The following is a 26285-nucleotide window of genomic DNA, read 5'->3' on the forward strand; positions in this document are numbered from 1 at the left end:
TGTGTCGTTTAGTCACTCCAACAACAAAGTAGGTTACAGCCTAGAAATCTGAGGCTAGATTTTTGCTCAGGTCCTTTTTTTTTTTTTTCTGAGAGAGGGTCTCACTCTGTCGCTCTTGCTGGAGTGCAGTGGTGCAATCTTGGGTCACTGCAACCTCTGCCTCTAGGGTTCAAGTGATTCTCCTGCCTCAGCCTCCCCAGTAGCTGGAACTACATGCTGTATCAATTTAAGTGAACATTATTCGGAGTCTGCAAGGTAAGCTGTTAAGAACTGTTAACTATTTTTAAGTACTTGTCTTTGTGAATCAAAATGTTCTTCATACTGTGACACTTAAACAACGATACAAAATTTATTCAGATTTTGAACTACAATGGCAATCTTGAATATTCTGATTTCAAATTTCTGGTTAAAACACCTCATTAGATGGTTGACTAACTTTATATTAGGAAAAATGTCACATTATAATTTATAATTATAAAAACGCACCTTTCATATACATTGGAGTTTAATGCAGCTTAAAATAAAACAAAACAAAACAAAAAACTCCCCACACTGTCAATGAATCTGCTTTGAACCAAAGTGCTTTTTAGAGTTTAAAAAAATCTGAACCAGGTTCCTGATAGATTTCAGCTGGCAAAAAGTTTAATGTTCCTGTCCACGCTTGTGAACTTGTCTCCTGGCTCCCAAAGCTAACGTATGAGTTAAAACACTGAACTGGTCAAAGCCCAGGAAGACTAACTGCAAGTTCTCAAAGACCATAGGGATGACTACTACACAAACAAAAATCAACTATTAAGTACAGCTGAGAATTAAGGATGTCAAAAACTTTTCAAAATAGAGTGTGGGCAGTACGTTGAAATGTTCAAAAATTTAGTTAATGTTCTATAGTAATCTACAGACTTGCCTTTATTTTAGTCATGATTTTATGAAAGGCAATATAACTTATTTTACCAGCACCCAATTAACTGGAGTTCTAAATTAACTAATAGTCTGAATGTAGTTAAGATAGGATATTTTAGGGTATACTACAAGGCATAGTTCAATTTATCATGCCCGATAATGATGTCAATAGGTCTATTTTTTGAGTGCTTACTAGATGCTGTGGTAGGTACTTTATATATATAATTTATCATTTTCAAACCAGTACACTGGTTCTGTTTACAGCTGAATATATGTGGAGAGGTTGTATATTTTATCCAAAGTTCCATACATAGTAGGTTAACGTTCCAGGATTTAAATTCAACTGTATTTGAATTCCAAAGCTTATGCTTTACTAAAAATGGATCATAATACGGTGCAGTGAGTACCTATTTTCAGAATGAGAACCATGAGGCTCCTTATTGTCAGATTAACAAGATGCTCAGTAGAGGCTCAAGCTGTGCTAACTGTATGGTAGAAGAAATTGTATGAATACACATACATAAAATATTATCATGCTAGAAGGGTTTTACGTTTCCTGCCAATAAGTGAGAGAATTAAGAGATTTTACAGTAATTAATTACTAGATAATGAAACTGAAGAAAGTGGGAAGGACGTATTTGTGGCTGTTACTACTAAAAACACTAAAGACTGACTATAATAAAATCCCTGAAATAATAACCTGGAGGTGAAATACCCTTACAGCTGAACATATGGGGAGAGGTTGTATAATTTATCCCAGGTCCCATATCTAGTAAGTGAATGATCCAGGATTTAAATTCAACTTTACTTGAATTCCAAAGCTTATGCTTTACTAAAAATAAATTATAATATGGTACAATGAATACCTATCTTCAGCATAGGCAAAATCATACCATATGGAAACTCCTTAAAGGAAGAAACTATATCTTACTCAATTTTGTCTCATCTATACATGGGACATTTCATACACATTTGTTGTATTCAGTAAAATCTGAAAGAACTGAACAAAGCTGAAAGCAAATATGCTAAAAAGGTCTCTATTCTAATAAAAGATATCAAAACATAAATGCATCCAAGTCAATGTGTCATATAGTCCTTGAGGGCACTTTATGTGTATATTATAGTAAAATATAATAAATCAAGTCCAACTTTGAGTAATTGTGAAATGATCCCAATGAAATTTGTATACCCTCCAGCCTGACTAACACGGTGAAACCCCGTCTCTACTAAAAATTCAAAAAAAAAAAAAGATTAGCTGGGCGTGATGGTGTGCACCTGTAATCCCAGATATTCAGGAGGCTGAGGCAGGAGAATTGCTTGAACCCAGGAGGTGGAGGTTGCAGTGAACTGAGATCATGCCACTGCACTCCAGCCTGGGCCACAGAGACTCTGTCTCAAAAAAAAAAAAGAAATTTGTATACTCTATTTTAAGAAAAGAGAACATCCTATATATTTTTATATAATTTTCATCAAAAAGGCTAATTTTAAAAAAGATTATGTATACATAGGAGCAAATTTTAGCTACACTGTAAACTCAGCAACAGAGAACAGCAGATTGTCAAGGTACTTAAAAATAAAGGTTTTATGTTAGTTGCTTTACAACAAATATTATCAAAAAGAATGGCCATATTACAAAGTCTTTATAAAATACAATATATACCAGAGTTAGAAAATCTTTCAGTCAATAAAGAGGTCCAATGTTATAATAAGCAATGAAAGAACAGAGCATTATAAAAAAATTACTGTATGTAGAAAAGCAAAACCCCTCAACTTCAAACCAATTATCTTCTAATGAAAAACACTGAGACCTGGTCTTGCTTTGTTGCCCAGGCTGGAATGTAGTGGCATGATCACAGCTCACTGAAGCCTTGACCTCCAGGGCTCAAGTAATCCTTGCACTTCAGCCACCTGAGTAGCTGGAATCACAGGCTCGAGCACCATGCCTGGCTAATTTTTAAAAAAATATTTTTTGTAGAGATGAGATCTCGCTATATTGCTCAGTCTGGTCTTGAACTCCTACCCTCAAGCCATCTTCCTGCCTCAGCCTCTCAAAGTATGGGGATTATAGCCATGAGCCACCATGCCAAGTTGCAAAAACATTTTTCAATAAATAATTTTTTTTCCTAGTTACAGAAACTTTACTTTGAGAAAAATTTTATAAAGTTAACACAAATACATATATCAAAAGCAAAGGCACTATATGCAATGTAAAATTATGGCAAAGTACAAGAAAAAAACTAGTTTTAAGAATTAAAAATTCAGAGAAAATGTCTGATGTAATTTCAAAGTATAAAGCAGAAAAATTTTAGAACAAGAGTGTTATCAATAAGCACTTGTTAAAATATATTACGTATTATTTTTTCATCACACATGATTTCTATTAACCCAAACTGAGTGCTCTTTCACTTTCTGTAGCATAGTATTTATGAGAATGAACTGTTAACATCATATTGCCTCTAAGGATATACCCTTACCTTGGCAGTATTCTGTCAGGGAGTTTGTGTGCTGGAATAGCAACAGGTAACTTTTGCATTTGTCTTGCATAATCAAAAAGCCCTGGTAAATTATGGGAATAAAGCTGAGAAGCTTTACCTATAAAGAAAAACAGATATGACATAAAAGCCAATAACAAATAGTAACAATTGTAAGGTATTTAAAAACTAAAATACTTACCAGATATTGATAGCAAGCAATTGTTCATTACATACAACCATGTACACCTTCGAGGGAATAGCTGATTAAAAAAAGGCACAAAATTTACAAAGAATAATACACAATAGCAATGTAAATCTGTACACAGTAATCATGTAAGCTGTCATATCTATAGGTCAGTTCTTTAAAAAGTAAGTTATTTTCAACAGAAATTAACTTTATCAAGGATTCAAAACAAGATGATATACATACATACATATTTATGTGAGAGAAAAAATAAATTAGCAATGTAATTTTAGCCTAAACATGATATGATCAGCTCAAGTCTCCCTTATGACTAAGGGCTATGTAACCCCAAACTATGCAGGGAATAAGAACATTTTCAAATAACATCTGTTCTTTTATTTTGGTTCTGGGGTTGAATAATTAAGACTCTCCTGTCTACTTCTCCCAAAACATACCTATCTAGGCATAATAGGCAACGCATGGTTTCTAGAGTATATGATACAGAAAAAAAGGATCATGGTGTAGTGGAACACAGGATACAGAAACACTAGGTATGGAGGGTAAAAAAGGCTGACACAGAACATGATCAAAACTCATAAACATAAAGGAGATATATATATATATGAAATTCATTACTAAAATTTAGTACCATAAGTGAGAGGCATCTCTGGAAGCCTGAAAGTGGTCACAATTTATGGCAAAGAAAAGGGAATTTCATGGAACACAATCTATATATTAAAGAAAAAAAAAAACTACTCTCATTTAGACATTTCATTATGCGTATCAGTGGTTTTTAAAGTGGTCCTTGGATCAGCAGCATCAGCAACACCTGGGCACATGGTAGAAATGTAAATTCTTGGACCTCACCCCAGACGTACTGAAGTAAGAAGTTCTGAAGGAGCACCCAGGAATCTATGGTTTAACCAGACTGCCAAGTAATTCTGAGGCGGACTGAAGTTTGAGAGTCACTGACATACGTTATTAAGCATCCCAATTTAACAACCTTTGTTGCTGGGTTCGCTCTGGCAATTCCTACAGCTAATTACTCCCAAACCAACCGAGACGAGAGAAGGGAATACAGAGAATGCAGGGATGAATGAGGAAACACGTCAAGGCCTCTAAGGACATTATGGAAACACCGTAATAATAATTGGACTGAATAACCAAAAGAGAAAAGGTAATAATAAAAGGGAGGAGAGACAAAGTAATATCTTAATAAAAATTTTATTTCATTTCCTGGGAAAATGTATTTACATAAAATACCCAATTTCTCCAAACACGCAAAATGTGGCATTGCCAATACAGTTTTTTAATTTGTAAAATATGCCTATATCTGTGCCTCAGATAGAGAAGATATCAACATCCATTTCCTACTTTCTGCTTTTCACAAAAAATTCACAACAAAATTGGGACTTCATTGGCTATACTGAAAAAATCAGGCAGAGAAGGGGCAATGACTTATTCTAGGCCACATATCAGTACATGTTATCAAAGTAGCAAGAAACAGATTTTTATTTAATTCAAGTGTTGAACTGGGTTATTTTTCATACAAACATCCATTTACAAAGTATTTATCAATACCACATCTATGGCTTATTATGAAATTATATGTTTGCAAATATAAGTGGGTTTGCTTATTTAATATAAACATACATAAAGTAGCAGGACAAGACACAAATTCTTTTCCTATTTTCAACATAGGGACAATGAAAAGGTATTTATGTATAGTTTTCTTTTGAAAAGTGCTGGATTTCATTTTGAATTTTCATTTTTAACAACTTTAAAAACTCTAAAGCTTTACTAGATTTTCAATGATTTCTTCCATTAGCAAGTTAGGTTCTAGGTGAAATAATCAGTTTAGTAAAAAAGAATATAACAGTTAAAAAGGGTAACTTCTATATTCTGCCTTGACTCATATATCTGTTTTATCAATGACTCTGTGTGGTCTTGGGTAATTTACTGAATCTCTGTCTCAAGTGTTCTTATCTATAAAACAGAATATCTGTATCTCATAGGGTTGTATGGTAATTAAACAAGATATTCCTTGTAAAGCACTTAGAAGAGTGTCTAACACACACAGAGTACTGAATAAATGTTAGTTATAAATAATAAAGGCAGATAAAAATTTTAAATCAGGACCCTGCTTTGTGTCATCTTCTCACCTTTCAGAATCTTCCCGTCTAGAAGGCTCATGCCACTGTTTCTTTCCCCAAAAGTCTAGAGAAAATCAACCTAATCATCAATTTCATAGTAAGATGAAAACGTCAGGCTCCACATATACTAATTCTTTACTCCTATAGAAAAAAATGCTTCCTTTAAAGGGCAATGTTTCAAAAAAAAATTACTCTAGTAATGTAATTTCAAATGCTAAAGCAACTAAGAAGGGAATTACAGACTGGGACTATGTGTGGTTGATGGGTGCCTTCTCTTAAGAGTCCTGGCCGGGCCTGGTGGCTAACACCTGTAATCCCGGGGTGGCTAAGGCAGAAGGACTGCTTGAGTCCTGGAGTTCGAGACCAGCCTGGGCAACAAAGTGAAATTCCAGTCACTACAAAATGCCAAAAAATTAGCTGGGCATTGTGGATGTGCTTGTAGTCCAAGCTACTGAGGATGCTGAGGTGGGAAAGTCACTTGAGCCCAGGAGGTCAAGGCTGCAGTGGGCTGTGTTCACGCCACTGCCCTCCATCCTGGGTGACAGAATAAACCCTGTCTCAAAAACAACAATAAATTCTTCAAATTTCTTCTTCAAATTAGGTTGATAAATGTTCACGTGATTCACCTATGCATAAAGTTGGTCTTATGCCTTACAATTAATATTGTTACCAATATTATTTTTGGATATCTCATTATATCCAAGAAAAATATTACTACCTTTGAATTATTTATTTACTAATTATTATAATTACAAGATCCTTTTCCTCCCTTTCCCTGTTCTTAGGCACTTTTCAGCCATTTCACTGTATACCATTTCCAGATTAAAAGATTTACAATGTATCACGCAGTTTAGGATCTTGTTAGAAAATCTGATTTAAAAATATGAAGATGAAAATGTTTAGTCATGAATAAATCATTACTTACAGATTTTTCTTTCCATTATATTTGTTATCAATTTATTTTAATTTTTATTTTTTTTGAGATGGAGTCTTGCTCCGCCACCCAGGCTGGAGGGCAGTGGCACACTCTCAGCTCACTGCAACCTCTGCCTCCTGATTCAAGGGATTCTCCTGTCTCAGCCTCCCAAGTAGCGAGGACTTCAGGTGCACACAGCTATGCCCAGCTAATTTTTATATTTTTAGTAGAGACAGCGTTTCATTTATTGGCTAGGCTGACCTCAGGTGAGGTTGAACTCCTGACCTCAGGTGACTCACCCGCCTCAGCCTCCCAAAGTGCTAGGATTACAGGCATGAGTCACCACACCCTACCTTGTAATCAATTTATATTGATAAAAGAGAATTAGTCACACATCCTGAAGGCATTCCAAACTCAGTATGACTAAAGTGTATGTATTTACCATTCTCTTCAAATCAACATATCCTTCAGTATACTACACTCTATCTTTCTGTTACTGTCATGCATCCAGTCACTCAAGTGCAAAACTGGAAGTTAACCTAGACCTCTCCTCAACCTCCATGTTGAATTGGTCATTCAATTAGGCCAATTCTAGATCTTTGATCTTTCTCTAGGTCCAGCATTTCTCTACAGGAGCCATACAACTGGGAGAGAGAATACAGTGAAGTAGTTAAGGGCATGGAATCTGGAGCTAGCTTGTCTAGGTTCATATCCCAGTCCAGCCACTGAATAGCTGTGTAATCTTTGGCAAGTTACTAATCCCTTCTGTGCTTTAGTTTTCTCCACTGCGAAATGAGAATAACAATGGTGTCTACCTTTGAGAGGCTTCATGAAGACTAAATAATATAGGTTAAGCATTTAAAAACAGTGCCTGACACACAGTAAGCTTTATGTAAGTATACTAGCTATTAATATCATCATCATTATCAGTTTGCAGGTTGTTTCATATTCCTGACTCCTGGTTACTAAATGGCAAAAGCTTCCCCTACTCATTGTGACACTCAAAAACATCCCCATACTATGGGAGAAGAAGGGAGAAATGGGGAATGACCACTAATGATTATGGAGGTTCTTTTGGAGATGATGAAAATGTCCTAAAATTGATAGTGGTAATAGATGCACAACCCTGTGAACATACTAAAAACCACTCGACTGTACACTTTAAATGGATGAATCGTATGATATGTGAATTATATCTCAATAAAACCGTTCACAGTTCCTATACTTGCCATGCTATTTCATATCTCACTGCTGTCATGCTTATCCTGTCTGTGTGGCAAACTTCTATTCATCGTTTAAGGTCCATCTCAAATGCCCCTCTTTCTCTTTTTTTTTTTTAATTTAATTTTATTAAAAAAAAATTTTTTTTTTTTTAAGACAGAGTTTTACCATGTTGGTCAGGCTGGTCTTGAACTCCTGACCTCAGGTGATCCGCCTGCCTTGGCCTCCAAAGTGCTTGGATTACAGGGGTGAGCCACCACACCCGGCCACCCCTCTTTCTCATATCCTCACAGGAGGTGCTGGTGACATCCACCTCTGTGGCCAATGTCTTATACTCAATTCCTAATATGACATCTAATCCCGAGTGTTGTAGTTACTGGTTTATATGTCTGTTTTCCCTATTAGATCATGAGCTTCTCAAGGGTATGGATTAGGCCTGTGAATATGTCTTCAGTATCTGGTAATTAGAACATGCTTCATGAACGTTTTGTTTTTTCTTTTCTTTTTTTTTTTTTGAGACAGAGTTTCATTCTTGTTGCCCAGGCTGGAGTGCAATGGCATGATCTTGGCTCACTGTAACCTTCTTCTGGATTCAAGTGATTCTCCTGTATAAGCCTTCCGAGCATCTGGGACTACAGGCGCACGCCACCACGCCCAGCTAATTTTTGTATTTTTAGTAGAGACAGGGTTTCACCACGTTGGTCAGGCTGGTCTCAAACTCCTGACCTCAGGTGATATGCCTGCCTTGGTCTCCCAAAGTGTTGGGATTACAGGCATAAGCCACTGCACCCAATCTGATGAAGGTTTTAAGAATAAAAGAGGCCAGGGTGGGGTGGCTCATACCTGTAATCCCAGCACTTGAGGCCAAGAGTTTGAGACCAGCCTAAGCAACATGGTAAAACCCTGTCTCTACTAAAAACATAACAATTAGCCAGGAATGGTGGCTCATGTCTGTAATCCCAGCACTTTGGGAGGCCGAGGCAGGTGGCTCACCTGAGATCAGGAGTTCCAGACCGGCCTGGCAAACATGGTGAAACCCTATCTCTACTAAAAACACAAAAATTAGCCAGGCGTGGTGGTGGTACATACCTGTAATCCCAGCTACTTGGGAGGCTGAGACACAAAAATTGCTTGAACCTGGAGGCAGAGGTTGCAGTAAGCTGAGATCACACCACTGCACTCCAGCTTGGGCAACAGAGTAAGACTCGGTTTCAAAAAAAAAAAAGAATAAAAGCAGCAGCAAATCATGAAACTGAATCTTATTTCTGGTCTAATGTGTACTTACAGTAACTTGAAAATAATAAAAAAGAGAATATACAAAATAACATACCTGTTCCATTGATGTTTCATGAAGTTCATTAAGATTCAGGGTATAAATCCCTTCTTCGGCACCAAAGATCAAGTACTGATCTGAAATAAAAGTAATTTACTGACTGATTTTGGTAAATAAAATATTTTAAAAATAGGATTTCTATAATCTAAACTTCCGTAAATATGTATTAAAATACAAGAATTACCATGATTTTAAGCAGTGAATATAAAGAAGAGGTTAGACACTTTAGACTTATAAACTGAATTATATGTAAACATTAGCCTCAAAGCAGTGAAGAGAATTTTTATGTAAGGGAGGTTCTGAAGAGTGACATGGTTCTTCACTCATCAGAGAGTGCTAAGAACTGGCAAAGAATCTGCAGCTCCTTTTTCTAAAACCTCCTTAAGAGAGGCTGATGTGCAACTGACATACAGAATATAAATCGAGAGTAGCTGATACAGATTCTAATTATTTCTACAGAATATTTTTTTCAGAGCTACACTATAAGCACTATAAAAATAACCCGGAATCTGACCATTGTCTCTTAAAAAGTTAACTCAAAGTTGGATACCTGCTAGGGTACTCAATATCTTCTAAAAGATATGAGAAGCATGGCCATGGTCCAGTCCAATCTTTTTTTTTTCCCCAGAGCAAAAGTAGAAGTGGAAATTTATTAAAAAGGCTTTAGAACAGGAAAGAAAGCAAAGAATACTTCAAAGAGATCCAAGCAGGCAACTTGAAGAACAAGTGCCTGATCTGTTTTTACGATAATACAGAGTAACAGGTCAAGAACTTTTCTAGATTAAACTGAAGTATGTTGAGAACAGTATAGAATGCTAACAGCATTCCTAAAGTGCCCAGCATTTAAGATTTGTACTGGCAGATTCATGGCATAGGATTTGTGGTCAGACAGTACTGGTTTTAACTAACCCTTTCTACCACCAATTGGCTATAAACAATGAACATCTCTGAGTGCCAGTTTCTTTGCCTATGACATAAAAGTACTCAGAAGATTTAATAAGAGTTCGTGTGTGTATATAAAAATGTTCATGTTTAAATGTTCTATGTGTATCTTATATAGACAGACAGCTATGAAGATTCATATATACAGTGAGAGGACACAGACAGTTCTTAGTTGGTGCCTAAAGACAACTATTCTAATTATGGTCCCTTTTAAGGTCAGAGATCCTCAAAAGTGGTCGTTAAACCCTGGATCCTCAGTAGCTAAATTCCTTCAATAATAGGTGTTTTGACAAAAATGAAGCTATTGGCTAGTGGCTCACATCTGTAATCTCAGTACTTTGGGAGGCTGAGGCAGGACAATTGCTTGAGCCCAGGAGTCTGAGACCAGCCTGGGCAACACAGAGAGATCCCATCTCTATAAAAAATTAAAAAACAAAACCAAAACCGGCCAGGAATGGTGGTGTGTGCCTGTAGTTCTAGCTACTTGGGAGGCTGAGGCAGGAGGATTTCCTGAGGCCAGAAGTTTGAGGTTATAGTGAGCCATGATCATGTCACTGCACTCTAGCCTGGGTGGCAGAGCAAGACCCTTTCTCTAAAAATAAAAAAAGATACCAGACTACTGTGCAGCAGGAGCAGAAACATTTCTGGAAGAAACTAAGGTGGCATAGAATACTTGGCTTCACTATATTGATATGATAACTATATAGTGAAATTTTAGTGTTATGTGTCACCTCAAACACTGATAACAGCACAGAGAAACTTATTTACCTTAAAATTAAACAAAAAATTATAATGAGACTTTTTTTTTCCCCAGAAAGATATTCAGAAAATAAATAAAATCACAAATGCTTTCATGGCCCCAGTTTTAAAAAATTAGGAAGATAACAGATTAAAAACATACAGTACTACCTCTTGTATCTGGGTTTATCCATGATGATGCACAGTGAATTTTCAAGGGACACCCATTAAAAACTTTTGAAAAACATGCACCCATCTAGGGAAACAAAGAATAACCAATATGAAACAGTGACAAGTAAGTCTTTAATATATAAAGTGTAATTATGATTTAAATGTGAGAGACTATCGACAGAAATTGAATTTCACATTACAAAGTGAAACAGGTATGGCTGACTTGAAATTCATATATGTGCTTCAACCTCAAAACATATAGACTTCATTTTTTATTTTTTTCAATTGAGCAATCTGATTATTTTCCCTGGTAAGATTCATTAAAAAGCTTAACTCTTTGATGATAATATTACTTATCAAGTCCATTTATAAACTTTTCAGATAATAAATATATCATAATGAAATATATCACTCATTTGAACTTCATATTATGTTGTCAAAGAGTAAAATATTAATTCTGAAATTATCTTTTTAAATACTCAAGGTACAAAAATGTTGACTCATGTAATCACTTTTACTACTGACGACTTGAGGGAAAAACAGTACAAAAATATTTTTGGTCAGAGAAAATTTCAGTATTTGCCATGTTGGCCTAAATTAAAAGAACAGCATTTGTGCATCATTTTACAGAAGGAATATCCTCCTCACAAACAAGGAGGTAATGTGCTGAGATCACATCACTAGTTGACAATAACGGATTAAAAATACTAACATAATTAAAACATGGACCTTAAAATTTCCCTTTTAATGATAGAAATCTACCAACCAATATATTTTTAAAGATTTTAGTGTCGGAAAAGAACAATTTAGCTTGGTGATACCATCAGGTAGTAGGAGACCAACAGAAACATGCTTTGATGATGTAGGGCAGAAACTGTATCATTTAACTAATGTTAATAACGACCTTTTAAGATAGCTATGGAAATTTATATGTTGAGGTACTGCTAACCCCTAGAAACTTAAAAGACAAAATGAAGAACAAAACCATCAAGCCAGTTCCCAATATTAAGCGGATTTGTATAGTTGGAGTCTACCTGGCATTCATAGATAGCTTTTCCCTGTCAAGCTGAAAACCTGAGGTAAGTGTTTTGTCTTATAGTCAAGTGGGAAATTTTGCCCCATTGTATATATATTTATCTGCTATAATATATATGCTATATAATATAAAGTATACTGCATAAATTAATATGGAAAATTATTTTAAAAGATTTAAGTATGATATAAATTACAAATATAAAGTATATATACTTTATAACACATAGATTATAAAATATACTCTGTACTAATCAAAATGCAGAATTTAAAGGTAAAAAAGGGCTGGGCATGGTGGCTCACACCTGTAATCCCAGCAGTTTGGGAGGCTGAGGTGGGTACACTACCTGAAGTCAGGAGTTCAAGACCAGCCTGGCTAATACTGTAAAACCTGTTTCTATAAAAATACAAAAAAATTAGCCAGGCATGGTGGCAGGCAACTGTGGTCCCAGCTACTCGGGGGGCTGAGGTAGGAGAATCATTTGAGCCTGGGAGGCAGAGGTTGCAGTGACCTGAGATGGCACCACTGCACTCCAGCCTGGGTGACTGAACGAGATTCTGTCTCAAAAAAAAAAAAAAGGTCAGGTGTGGTGGTTTACACCTATAATCCCAGCACTTTAGGAGGCTGAGGCAGGCAGATCACTTCAGGCCAGGAGTTTGACACCAGCCTGTCCAACATGGTAAAACTCCATTTCTACTAAAAGTACAAAAATTAGCCAGACATGGTAGCGCATGCCTGTAATCCCAGCTGCTTGGGAGGCTGAGGTACGACAATCATTTGAACCTGGGAAACAGAGGTTGCAATGAGCTGAGATAGTGTCACTGCACTCTAGCTTGGGCGACGGAGTGAGGCTCTGTCAAAAAAAAAAAAAAAAGGAAAAAAAGGCTAAAAAGTAGAGCTGGCAGGTAAAAAACTAGAAAAACTATAGACTTCTTCTAGACCAGTGCTACTTAAGCTTTTAGATGATAGACTTGTAGCAAAGGAAATGCAGTCCTATCTAAAAACTAAAATTACATTAATTTAATACAATTTTAAGCCTAAGAAAAACAGCAATATGACTATATGATCCAGCAATACCATTACTGGGTCTATATCAAAAAGAAATGAAGCTGGGCACGGTGGCTCCCACCTGTAATCCCAGCACTTTGGGAGGCCAAGGTGGGCAAATCACCTGAGGTCAGGAGTTTAGGACCAGCCTGTCCAACATGGTGAAACCCTGTCTCCACTAAAATTACAAAAAATATTAGCTGGGCGTGGTGACACATGCCTGTAATGCCAGCCTGTGCAACAGGGTGAGACTTCATCTAAAAAAAAAAAAAAAAAAAAAAAAAGAAATGGAATTAGTATGTCAAAAAGATATCTGCACTACCATATTTGTTGCAGTATTATTTGCAAAAGCCAAGATATGAACTCGACCTAAGTGTCTATTACTGGATGAATGGATTAAAAAAAAATGGGATAGAGTCAGCCCTCTGTTATCTGTGGATCTGCACATAGATTTAACCAAACTCTGAAAATATTTTGGGGGGAGGTGGGGAAGGATGCTTATGTCTGTTCTGAACTGTACAGACTTTTTTTTCTTGTCACTATTCCCTAAATGATACAGAATAACAATTATTTACATTGTATTAGGCATCATAAGTAATTTAGAGATGATTTAAAGGGTATAGGAGGATGCATGTAGGTTATATACAAATACTATGCCATTTTATATGAGGGACTTGAGCATTCCTGGTATCCCCAGAAGGGTGCTGGAACCAATTCCCCATGGGTACTGAGGAACAACTGTATATATTCACTATGGAATACTACTCAGCCTTAAAAAAGAAGAAAATCCTATCATTTTTTGACAACTGAGGATTTCTTGCTATGTGAAATAAACAAGGCACAGAAAGACAAATGATACATTTTATATATATATATAATCTCATTTATATGTATCTGAAAAAGTTGAACTCACAGAAACCACCATACAGAGTAAAATGTGGTTACCAGAAGTTGGGGTATGAGGGGTTGAGGAGATGTTGGTCAAAAGACATAAAACTTCAGTTAGGAGGAGTAAGTTCAAGAGATATACTGTACATCATGGTGACTATAGTAAGTAACAATATATCACATATTTGAAAATTACTAACAGGTAGATTTTAAGTGCTTTTGCCATATACAAAAAAAAAAAACTGAGTTAATGTATATGTTAAATAGCTTGATTCAGCCATTCTATAACATATTCATACATCACAAAATCATGTTGTATACCAAAAATAGGTATAATTTTTACTTGTCAATTAAAAAAATAAATCAGAAAAGAGAAAGAAAGACAGCAGGGTCTAATTTAACAACAAAACTCTAAAACAAGCCAGATTATAAGACATGACATCTAAATTGTGGCTAGAGTTGAGTGGAGTTTTGTGATCTTGGTGACTATGTTCCTTGGGTCTCAGTTTTATTCCTGGACAAAACAAGAGGCTTGGGCCAGATGGTCCTTCATTGCTCCTTTTCATTTTAAAAGTCTGTGTTATTAATAATTGGTTGGGTGAGGTGGCTCACTCCTGTAATCCTAGCACTTTGGGAGGCTGAGGTGGGTGGATCATTTGACCCCAGCCTGGGAAACATGGCAAAACCCCATCTCTTTGAAAAATACAAAAGTTAGCCAGGCATGGTGGCTCAGCTACTAAGGAGGCTGAAGTGGGAGGGTTGCTTGATCCTTGGAAGTCGAGGTTTCAGTGAGCCATGATAGTGCCACTGCACTCTAGTCTAATGAAAGAGCAAGAACATGTCTAAAAAAAAAAAAATTCTTTTTCATAATTGAAAAAACTTCAGAAAAAACGTCCTATCTACATTTTGTACTTCTAGTATGACCAAGGGCCTTTTTCCCATTTCTTCAAAAATAGCTGCAAATAAGATACAGATACATTTTGGAATCAAGGAGCTTTAAAATGTATAATTTATTATAATTTTATTCTGAGAAGCTACTTTTTAGATGTAATCAAATAATATTTAAATTAGCAATCTTAGAAATTTTTTTTCAGTAATAATGACGGTTCTTTCAAACAGACAAAAAAAACCTAAGTGAAGATAACACATACAAGTGACTGTCTGTCATTGTACTTAGCTTGAAACAGCCTATTTCATATTTAGTACTCACATGCACTTTAGGTGTTGGAGGAAGACCATTACTAATAGGCTTCTAGAAAAAGAACACATGTATGATTACACTTTTTTGGCTGCTGTTCGGCATAACAATACTGTAATTCAAACACATTTATCCAAATAAAATACATGAACACATTCTTTGTAAAACAAAATTTTACAGTTAAGGCTGAAGTTCCCTATAATTCTTTTACAATGCACATATTTCTAGCACTTGCCCCAGAAAAACTAGTTTGGTGTAAAACCTTCCAAATCTTTCTCTAGGGAATGAGATAAACTTACGTAATCATATGGCTTTCCAGACTTTTTGGGTATATATGTAAATACATGGTCCCATAGAAAAAAATGTTTTTGTGTGTGTTTAAAATAGTTATATACTATTTGCTTATTCTTAGCCTTAAAATTGGGCAGTAATCCATATAGGTCATATAGATTTAGTTCATTTGTTTTAACTGCAGCACAGCATACTTTATTTAGCTATTCCTTAAACATTACTGGGTATTTAGATTATGTCAATATTTTACTATGACATGAATGCTGAAATAAACATTTCTGCATATACCTACTTACACACAGTATGAGTGCATTTTTTAATGGGTATACTGTGAGAAGTATACCACAGAATGGGTATACTGAGAAACTATTGGTACAAAGGGTCCGTACCTTTTACATTTTAGTGGATACTGACTGTCAAACTGCTTTTCAGGGTGTACATATCACATCACACCCACCAGCAATATATGAGAGTTCCTGGTTCTTTCCAGTCTCACAGCAATATCACCAAACTGATTAGTAAAAAACCTTTTCTCATGTGTTCCTCATTAATTTGCATGCCTCTGACTGCTAAGAAGATTAAGAATCTTTTTAAAAACAGTGTTCATTTGCTATCTGTATTTCCTCTTTTGTGAATTCTTTTCCCATTTCTTAACTATCTTTTTTCATATTTATTTGTTGGAGCTTTTAAAAATATATTCTAGATTTCAGTATTTTATCTGTTATATATGTAACAGTTTCTCCTCATGTGTAGATAACCTTCACCATGTTTACAATGTGTTTTGCGAATTAAAATTCTAAATTTTGATGAATTCAAATGTATTAATCGTTGGTTAGAATATACAAGCAATTATAAGGAGAAGAAATGTAACACATTTGCTCACCCACACTATCCTGAAAAATGCCAGATATTTCTCCAAGGGACCACATTCTTGAGTATATGGACTGTCCCCCTGAGAGGAAACCCCTGGGTATACTTTAAACAGGAATTTTATGACAGTCTAGATTTCTTTCAAGGTTAATCTCAGTAACATAATTTTAAGGAATGACATAATTTTTCCCTAGAGCTGTTATACACCAGAGTCACTTAAACAAGGAGATGAAAATTAATAAAAAAGCTACTGTTAATTGATTTCTCATACATGACACAAAAATATAACATTTCTGAAATTAAGATGATTTAATTTACTTTGTAGATATATTTTTGAGGATGCAAACAGCTTATTACCAACAATTTCTGATAACTTTTTATTCCATTTTGCAAATAATTTATGTATTTTTTTCTTATACTGATGTTCTTAAATTATCTGATGTCATCTATTTTAGCAAAACATCATTTTTTGTTGTTTGTCTTTTGTTTTTTTTTGAGACAGGGTCTTGCTCTGTTGCCCAGGCTGGAGTGCAGTAGTGCAATCTCTGTTCATTGCAACCTCTGCCTCCCAGGTTCAAGCGATTCTCGTGCCTCAGCCTTCTAAGTAGCTGAGATTACAGGTGCCTGCCACCATCCACGCCTGGCTACTTTTGTATTTTTAGTAGAGATGAAGTTTCATCATGTTGGTCAAATTGGTTTCGAATTCCTGGCCTCATGCGATCCACCCGTCTTAGCCTCTCAAAACACCCTTAAATCAGGGAGCTCTGAAAGTTATAACTCTCAGATTTAACATAAGGAGTAATAGAAATGGCTGTAAATATTATTTAAAATAAATAAGGTCAGGCATGGTGGCTCATACCTGTAATCCCAGCACTTTGGGAAGTCGAGGTGGGCTGATCACGAGGTCAGGAGTTCAAGATCAGCCTGACCAACATGGTGAAACCCCATCTCTACTAAAAACACACAAATTAGCCGGGTGTGGTGGCACACACCTGTAATTCCAGCTACTCAGGAGGCTGAGGCAGGAGAGGGAGGGGGAGGTTGCAGTGAGCTGAAATCGTGCCACTGCACTCCAGCCTGGGTGACAGTGAGACTCCACCTTAAAATAAAACAAAATAATAAAATAAAATCAAGTAAAAATACTGCTTAAATTTATTATTTGTCATTGTTTAAATTTTTTAAGAGACAGGGTCTTGCTCTGCCACCCAGGCAGGAGTGCATTGGCAGGCAAGCATAGCTCACTGTAACCTAGACCTCCTGGGCTCAAGTGATTTTCCTGTCTCAGCCTCCCAGTAGCTAGGACTACGGGTATGTGTCACCATGTCTAGCTACATTTTTTTTTTTTTTTTTTTTTTTTTGGTAGAGACAGGTCTTGCTGTTGCCTGGGCTGGTCTTTAACTTCTGGTCTCCAGCGATCCCCCTGCCCTGGCCGCTGAAAGTACAGGTGTGAGGGCCGTAAATAATTTTGAGAATTATAGCATAAACTGTAAGCATGCTTCAATTTATCACTGATACTGTTTATCTTATGATAAGAGCCATGGATGTATTTATTTCAGAATTACCTTATCTTAATGAAGTAAGGTAACACAAAAGTGAATTAAAAATGCATACATAAAAAATGTTTACTTAGTACCATAGGAAAAGTTAAAAAAAAAAGTTACATTGGCCAGGCGTGGTGGCTCATGCCTGTAATCCCAGCACTTTGGGAGGCCAAAGTGTGGATCACCTGAGGTTAGAAGTTCGAGCCCAGCCTGACCAACATGGGGAAACCCCATCTCTACTGAAAAAATACAAAATTAGCTGGGTGTGGTGGTGGGCACCTATAATCCCAGCTACTTGGGAGGCTGAGGCAGGAGAATCACTTGAACTCAGGAGGTGGAGGTTACAGTGAGCCGAGATTGTGCCCTTACACTCCAGCCTGGGCAACAAGAGTGAAACTCCATCTCAAAAAAAAAGTTTACATCTCCCAGAGGCTATTTATTCTCTACTGTATTATAGTCACTCAGCTGTATTTCTGTACTATTATGTTAGCAGGTCTGTTAAAATTTAAATTGTTGAAAGCAAAAAGGCACTGCTCAGTTGGATAGAACTTCTTAAGACCCATTCCTGAAGGACAGTTTATACATTTGTTAAAAATAACCTAAATTTCACAAATTACAATGAATAACACCAAATGTTTTAACCGAATTTTAAGAATAGCGTGTCATATTCTATAGTGAAATATTTTTAAAAAGATATAGCACAAAGCCTCTAGTGATATGCTTACTGCAGAAACCATAGCACACGTGTGTACAAACATACTGAATATACTCCAAATTTCTATAAAAATAAAATAATAGTATATACAAAAACTTAAAAAAAAATCTCATTCATCTCCCTAACATCTGTTGAGATATTGGGGATTTTGAGGATTTCCTACTGTTTTAAATTCTATGATGATAGATGAATGTCTTTCAGTGATTATAAGTCAGTTCTTTACAAATGTTTAACATTTTTTATCTTTTATGATTCCTGATGAATAACATTTATGTTTTAATAGTTATGATGTTTTAGCTAACAATTGTGACAGGAGTAGCTGCTAAGGCTAATTTCACCTTTCCTGAAGTGGTAAGAGTAGCAATGTCACTACTTATGTAATCTCTAACAGTGGTCCCCAACCTTTTTGGCACCAGGGACCGGTTTCGTGAAAGACAATTTTTCCACAGAGACAATTTTTCCACAGAAGGGTGGTCAGGGGAGGGATGGTTTGGGGATGAAACTGTTCCATCTCAGATAATCAGGCATTAGTTACATTCTTACAAGGAGTGTGCAATCTGGATCCCTTGCATGCACAGTTCACAATCGAGTTTGCACTCCTATGAGAATCTAATGCTGCAGCTGACCTGACAGAAGGTGGGGCTCAGGCGGTAATGCTCACTAGCCCACTACTCACCCTTGGTTTCTAACAGGCCACTGACCATTACTGGTCTGTGGCTCAGGGCTGGGGACCCCGATCTATAGTTAGAATTTTGTCCTGAAGTAGAAGCTACAGCTTTCTTTATCTATGTCCTTCTTTTCATAACTTCATAAGACTGTAAGAGAAACTATTAGGAATCAATTATCCTCAATGAGAATAATAATATTTTGTGAACAATCACAAGAAAACTAAGCATTTACCTGTATAAAGATGTTCTATAATGTACTACATAACAAATTGGTCTAAATAATGTAAATGATAAAAAGTCGTCATTCAAGTTTACCATAGCAGAGTTACTTTTTTCAAGATTTAAATAATCTATTCACCATTATAATATACTAAAATATCAATATAATTGTAAAATATACTATTGCTATAGTTTCACTAATTGTAAGCATGAAACTAACTTAACAGTGAAAAAGGAAACAAATACAAGTAGAACTTATGAATATCAATACCTACTGGTACATCTTTCTTTTCTTTTCTTGAAAAGTTCGTGCCTCTATGTTCATTCTGTTGATGTAATGAGCCATCTCGTTCACCATTTAACTGGAAGGAGCTCACTCCATTTCCTTCAGTAAGATATATTTATTGAAAATGATTATTCTTCATGAAAATTTTTATTCAGAAAGTTATCAAGTAGGAAATAAAAATATTAACTCTGAGATAGTATCATTATTCATTTGGAATATGTTCTATATGTTCTATTTATACCTTACATATATACATATATAGAACATATATATATAGATGTTCTATATGTTCTTCTATTTATACCTGTATTTGTGGCATATTAGGCATATTTAAATTCAGGTTGTATCTAAGCACATGTATTTGTTAGCATTAAAAAACCAAATACTGAATTTATAACTACTTTTAGAAACGGGGTGATTTATATTATGCCATCCAATAAACTTCAGTTGCTTTTCTTTTTTTTCGTTTCAGAAGGAGTTTTACTCTTGTTGCCCAGGCTGGAGTGCAATGGCGTGATCTTGGCTCACTGCAAACTCCGCCTACTGGGTTCAAGTGATTCTCCTGCCTTAGCTTCCCAAGTAGCTGGGACTACAGGTGTGCACCACCATGCTCATCTAATTTTGTATTTTTTTTTTTTTTTTTTTTTTAGTAGAGACTGGGTTTAACCATGTTGGTTAGACTGGTCTTGAGCTCCTGACCCCAGGTGATTGACCCACCTTAGCCTCCCAAAGTGCTGGGATTACAGGCATGAGCCACCGTGCCCGGCCTAGTTGCTCTTTTTAAAATTGCTTCTTCTGGATAAACACAGAGGAGTCTTTACAGTGTTAAAATAGCATCTTCTAGTATTAATTTGGAGGCAAATAACCAGCAAATAATACCAATTTTTTTTAAAGAAATGATTAAATGAAATAAGGAGTTAGTCAAGGTACTCTCTTCTAAAACAGAAGTAGCCTAGAAGCAAAACACACTTTCCATGTTTGCTCACAGTTTAATTTGCATTGTTTCTACACTGTAGCTAAATGAATGGGGAACCAATCTCCAGAAAAGAGAAAGCTAAATATGAAATGAGAAATGAGGACAAAATATCTCAGACTGTGTCACAGGGAATCCTGTCATAAAAACACTTTAAACCAGTAGGCAAAAAGCAGAAAACATCTCCACAGCTATTGCTTTCCTTTCCTCCTCCACCAAAGGAGTTTCAAATAATCTCTGTAAAGTATTTCTTCCTCCCACATAGTATGAAAACCTGGTAACACATTTGCTGTCACCCTCCACCATTACCTAAGGCAACAGGTTTTTGTGGGGGTAATCTGGGAGGTGGTGGTCTAGGTGGAACTTGGGATGGCTTTGCTGGGCTCCCTGACAAGGGACATCTCTTGATTGTTCCTTGATTATCATCCTCAGCAGAAAGCGTTTCCTGTGGTATGAAGACAGACTTAGGCTGAAATGATACAGAAAAAGAGACCAACAATGAAACATCAAATTATTTTCCTGACATAAGTATGATTATACGTTAGTCGCTTTCACAACTATTTCTAATATACATTAGAGGTTTACCAGATAAGTTTAAAGGTTACTAGACCATCCAATTCAGATTATCTTATTGTTTTAAATATATTCCAAAAATGTATACTAAAATGTGTACATCTCAGGTTTTGCTGCTGTGCAAATAAAAGGGCCTCTAAGTGTTTTTATTAATTCCTCACAAGTCTTCCCACTTAGACTAGCCAAATAAAAATATTCTAGTCTTTCTTATCTCCTCCAATTTAAATGAATCTCTTTTTATATTAAACATTCAAGCTAGTCAAAGTTCAAGGCTAATCTAAGCTGTCTCTTAGATGACTCGATGTCTTTATGCTAATGCTTAATCTTTCAGACGAGGGGCATGAGAGGATACAAATTAAAATGTTATCATGTTGGAGAATACCAACACAGCAAATGGGATGCCTGAGACATTTTTTGTACACACAATGTCAAAACCTACAGTTGGCTAAAGGTTTGGAGAATTTATAAATTCTTAAAAAAAAAAAAATTCTTAAAAACGTGTCTCTTATTATTGCTCAGCACTAATTTCTTTGAAATTCAGATCTCTATAGTTCTGCTACGATAAAACTAAAAAAGCAAGTACAGTATTATTTACTTGTATGAATCAGGATTGTCTCAATTGTATAAAATGAAAATAAATAGAAATAGTAGTAAACTGAATGACAAGACTGGTAAGACTCCAACTCTCATTTGTAATGCTCTGATTTTAAACTTTAAGGCAGCTCATTTTATAAATAAAATTTGCTATGCATATGAACTTATAAAATAAAATATTTATTAGCTCATTTTACCTTTAAAAAAAACACCCTATCAGTTGAAATTACTATTTTAGGATAATTTTGTTTGGAAAAATAATTTTGTTGTTAGAAAGTATTTAAAAATTGTTGTACTATTTGATATTTTTAATATAAAATTATCTTCTGAAAATTAAATACCTATAATAAATTTGTTCTTAAAATCAATAATAAATTGTAGATTTTGAGAAAAACAATCTTATAAGAAATGTGAGTTTTCTAACCCAAGTTGATTAACACTTATCCATTAATATAATAATTTCCAGTGTTAATTCCTAGAACTTGTTACTTAAGATGAACATTAAATAAGGCCAGGCACACAGTGGCTCATGCCTATAATCCCAGCACTTTGGGAAGCCAGGGTAGGGAGATCACCTGAGGTCATGAGTTTGAGACCAGCCTGGCCAACAAAGCAAAACCCAGTCTTTACTAAAAAATATAAAAGTTAAAATAAATAAATAATAAAAAATATAAAAATCTAAAAATTTAGCCGGGCATGGTAGTGTGTGCCTGTAATCCCAGCTACAGGGGAGGATGAGGCAGGAGAATTGCTTGAACCCAAGAGGAGGAGGCTGTGGTGAACTGAGATCATGCCACTGTACTCCAGCCTGAGCAACACAGTGAGACTCTGTCTTAAAAAAGAGAAAGAGGAAAAAAAAAAGAATGAACATTAAATATAAGTTGGGCATTAAAAAAAAGACAAATATAATAAAAAATCATTTACTTATATCGATTTCATGATTTTTCTTTGTGGATCACAAATGAAAAGCTTACTCTCAACAAAGTATTAAATTGTCAGAACAATAACACATACACATAAATCAAATTGAAAAATAAATCTGTCTACCTTTGGTGGTAAAGGAGGTGGAACTTTTGCTTTCAGAGTTGAACTAAAAACAGAAAAGTTTAGAATCAGAACTATTCATTTTACAAAGATACAGAAAAAAACTGCAAGACAAGAATCATTTTCTATGATTATTAGTTTTTTCCAAAATATTTTGTGAAAGGTTGATTGAGGTATTATTCAGAAATAACTGGGAACTGGAGGGCATTATGTTAAGTAAAATAAGCAAAAATAGAAAATAAAACACCGCATGTTCTTACTCATGTGGAAGCTAAAAAAAAATAGATCTCATAGAAGTAAAAAGCAGAACAGAGCTTACTAGGAACTGAGAATGGCAGGGAAAAGGAGAGGAAAGGGAGAGATATAAGATACAAAATTGCAGTCATATAAGAAAAATAATAAGTACTATTGTCTTATACCACTGTAGGATGACTATAGTTAACAATAATGCATTATTCCATTTCAAACAGCTAGAAGGAGAATAGTGAATGTTCCCAACACAAAGAAATGATAAACGTTTGAGACGATGGATACGTTAATAACCCTGACCAGATCACGACATTATATTTATCAAAATTTTACTATGTACATTTTATTAAAAGAATTAAATTTAATTTAAAAACAAGTAATTGAGTAATAGACTTTCCTGGTTCCAAGTACTATATAGTAATTAAAACTAGAAAAGATAATTATAATTCCAGTTTATATAAACTGAAAGGTAAATAATTGAGAACAATGTGGTACAAAATGTATCATATTGTAAACTTCACTTGTGCTACTGTTAGATATGGAACATCTTTGATGAAGCTCATCAAAAACTATATATATGCTTTATGAAATTATAGGCAGAATGTGACTGAATTTAAGATTCATTATAACTCAGGATCAGTTTTAGAAATAGAAAGAGGAGGGTCACAGTGGCTCATCCCTATAATTCCAGCACTCTAAAAGGCTGAGACAGGCAGATTGTTTGAGCTCAGGAGTTCAAGCCCAGCCTGGGCAACATGACGGAAACTCATCTCTACAAAAAAATAAAAAACTAGCAAGCATGGAGGTGCAGTCCCAGCTACTCAGGAGGCTGAGGTGGGAGGACTGCTTGAGCCAGGAGGTTGAGGCTGCACTGAGCCAAGATCACAATACTGCACTCTAGGTGGGCCATAAAGCAAGACTTTTTCTGTTAAAAACAAGTAGTTTAGACAGTTCCTCTTCAAAGAGTTTCACTTTGTTACAGATAAGGTGTTCTTCTCCAAGAGGTCTTGTCTTCCTTGTATTGTCTGCCCTGAAGTCTTATTTCCCTGTTCTTTGTCTAAAGTAATCTTGCCAATTTATCAGCCCCTCCCACCCTGCTGTGTTCAGGCATGCTCACCAAGAAATCACCCCCTCCCTACTGTAACAGTTTTCCCCACCAAAACTGTTCTTCCCTGTGCTCTTCAAATTAGCTAATCACATTTAGCTTAGACTGTGCACTCTGACCCCAACCAATAGGGGAACACACAGCAGCTAAGGCCAATTGCGTTAGGAATTAAAAACCCCTGCTTCCCTTTGTTTGTGTTGCTCTTGCCACTGCTCCATCTGAGAGATGCACCCTTCTATAGAAGTAAATTTGCCTTACTGAGAAAATTTATGCTCGAGTGCTATTTCTTTTGGAGCACTGAAAATTTGTTTCTAACACTGTCTTAAAAGAGAAAAAAATTGTAAGATGATGAAGCACAAATTTCTCAGATGAGGATTTCAAGGCCTAGGAAGGTTATGTAACTTTATCCAAGATCACAAAGTAGTGAGGTAAAAAGGAAAACCTATGCCCTCAACTGCTAGTCTATAAGTTCTTTGGAAAAAATGAACTAAATGTGTTGCTACAAAGCTCACACGTTTAAGTCCTAACCCACAATGTGACTATAATTGGAGATGAGTTTTCAAGAAGTAATTAAGGCTAAATGAGGTTGTAACAGTGGGGTCCTAATCTCACAGGATTGGTAATCTTCTAAGAAGAGGGAGAGAGATCACTCTTACCTCTGACCCCACCACATGCATACACTGAGGAAAGGCCATGGTAAGACACAGCCAGAAGACGGCTGTCTATAAGCCAAGAACAGAGCCCTAACCAAGTTGGTTGGTACCTTGATCTTGAACTTTCCACCTCCAGAACTGTGAGAAATAAATTTCTATTGTCTAAGTCTATGGTATTTTGTTATGTCAGCCCAAGCTAATACAACTAGAATAGAAAAAAGGAAAGAAACCGAAGTACAATCTATAATACTACATTACTAATGATATTAAAATTTCCATCAATATTAAGCTGCCAATTGATGAAATCAGGTCAAATGACACATTTTCTCTTTACCAAAAACAGAGACAGAACTTACTGTTTAGAGTCATCATCATCCCCTTCATCATCTTCTAAATGTGCCACATGTCCTCTAAAAAGAAGGATAATAGATTATTAAATAGATTTTACCAAAACAGCATAAGAAGACATTTTCAAAAATGCAGGAAAAGCTACTGTAAGATAAAATTTTATTTCTACATCTTTATAGGATGCGATAGATTCAGAATTAAAACAAGGAGCTGGGAGTGGTGGATCGTGATGCCAGTTACTACAGAGGCTGAGGCTGGAGGATTGCTTGAGACCAGGAGTTTGAGATCAGCCTGGGCAACATGGCAAGAATCCATTTCCAAGAATAAAATTCAAAAAAGTAGCCAGGCATGGTGGTACACATCTGTATTCTCAGCTACTTGGAAGGCTTTGGTGTAAAGATCACATGAGCCCAAGAGTTCAAGGCAGTGAGTTACGATCACATCACCGCAATCCACTGGGCAATAGAGCGAGACCCTGTCGCTATTAAAGAAAAAAAACAAATAGGTTATGTAACAGAGAACAGGGCAAACTGACTTTACTTGTCTGTAACATAAAGTACTTTAAGATTAAAAATTAAAATTACCGCTGATGCAATTCTTCTTCAACAGACTTGAGAAGACTCCTTTAAAGAAAAAAACAAAAAAATAATGTGAATAAATTATCAAAGGACTATCAAGTATGTTTTTATCACTTAATACATTTTTTGAAAAATTACTTTTTTATCATTTACTGAAAATTTGCTATAGTGATCACCTCTGCAACCATAAAACATCAAGTTATATTTAATGAGATACCTCTATTTTCCTGTGGCTAATGTCTTAATGTATGTATTTTAAATGAACAAAATAAATCCTAATATTTATTGAAAAATATCAGTTCAAACAGAAGACAACTCACCATGGAATGTCACAACAGTACTGACAAAACAATAATTGCAGAGTCACAGTCAGGAGTTTC

General features: G+C 35.6%; 1 protein-coding gene across 4 annotated transcripts in view; it reads right to left on the reverse strand.

Annotated features, from left to right (window-relative positions):
• Nucleotides 1-26285, reverse strand: part of MAP4K3 (mitogen-activated protein kinase kinase kinase kinase 3) — a 181715-nt gene that overhangs the window by 18892 nt on the left and 136538 nt on the right. For all 4 annotated transcript variants that reach the window (XR_002478564.2, XM_012450642.2, XM_012450641.2 and 1 more), the window contains 10 exons: nt 25912-25950; nt 25336-25389; nt 22976-23018; nt 21071-21230; nt 19778-19887; nt 15211-15252; nt 11033-11117; nt 9179-9258; nt 3574-3634; nt 3375-3492 (listed from right to left, as the gene is read on the reverse strand). Coding sequence is in view for 3 of the 4 variants with exons in the window: in XM_012450642.2 (XP_012306065.2) it covers nt 3375-3492; nt 3574-3634; nt 9179-9258; nt 11033-11117; nt 15211-15252; nt 19778-19887; nt 21071-21230; nt 22976-23018; nt 25336-25389; nt 25912-25950 (792 nt within the window). In the remaining variant the exon portion in view is untranslated. The remainder of the gene's footprint in view (nt 1-3374; nt 3493-3573; nt 3635-9178; nt 9259-11032; nt 11118-15210; nt 15253-19777; nt 19888-21070; nt 21231-22975; nt 23019-25335; nt 25390-25911; nt 25951-26285) is intronic.

The sequence above is a fragment of the Aotus nancymaae genome, unplaced genomic scaffold (assembly GCF_030222135.1).
Source record: "Aotus nancymaae isolate 86718 unplaced genomic scaffold, 86718_ANA_hifiasm-v0.15.2.pri h1tg000057l, whole genome shotgun sequence".
NCBI lineage: Eukaryota > Metazoa > Chordata > Mammalia > Primates > Aotidae > Aotus > Aotus nancymaae.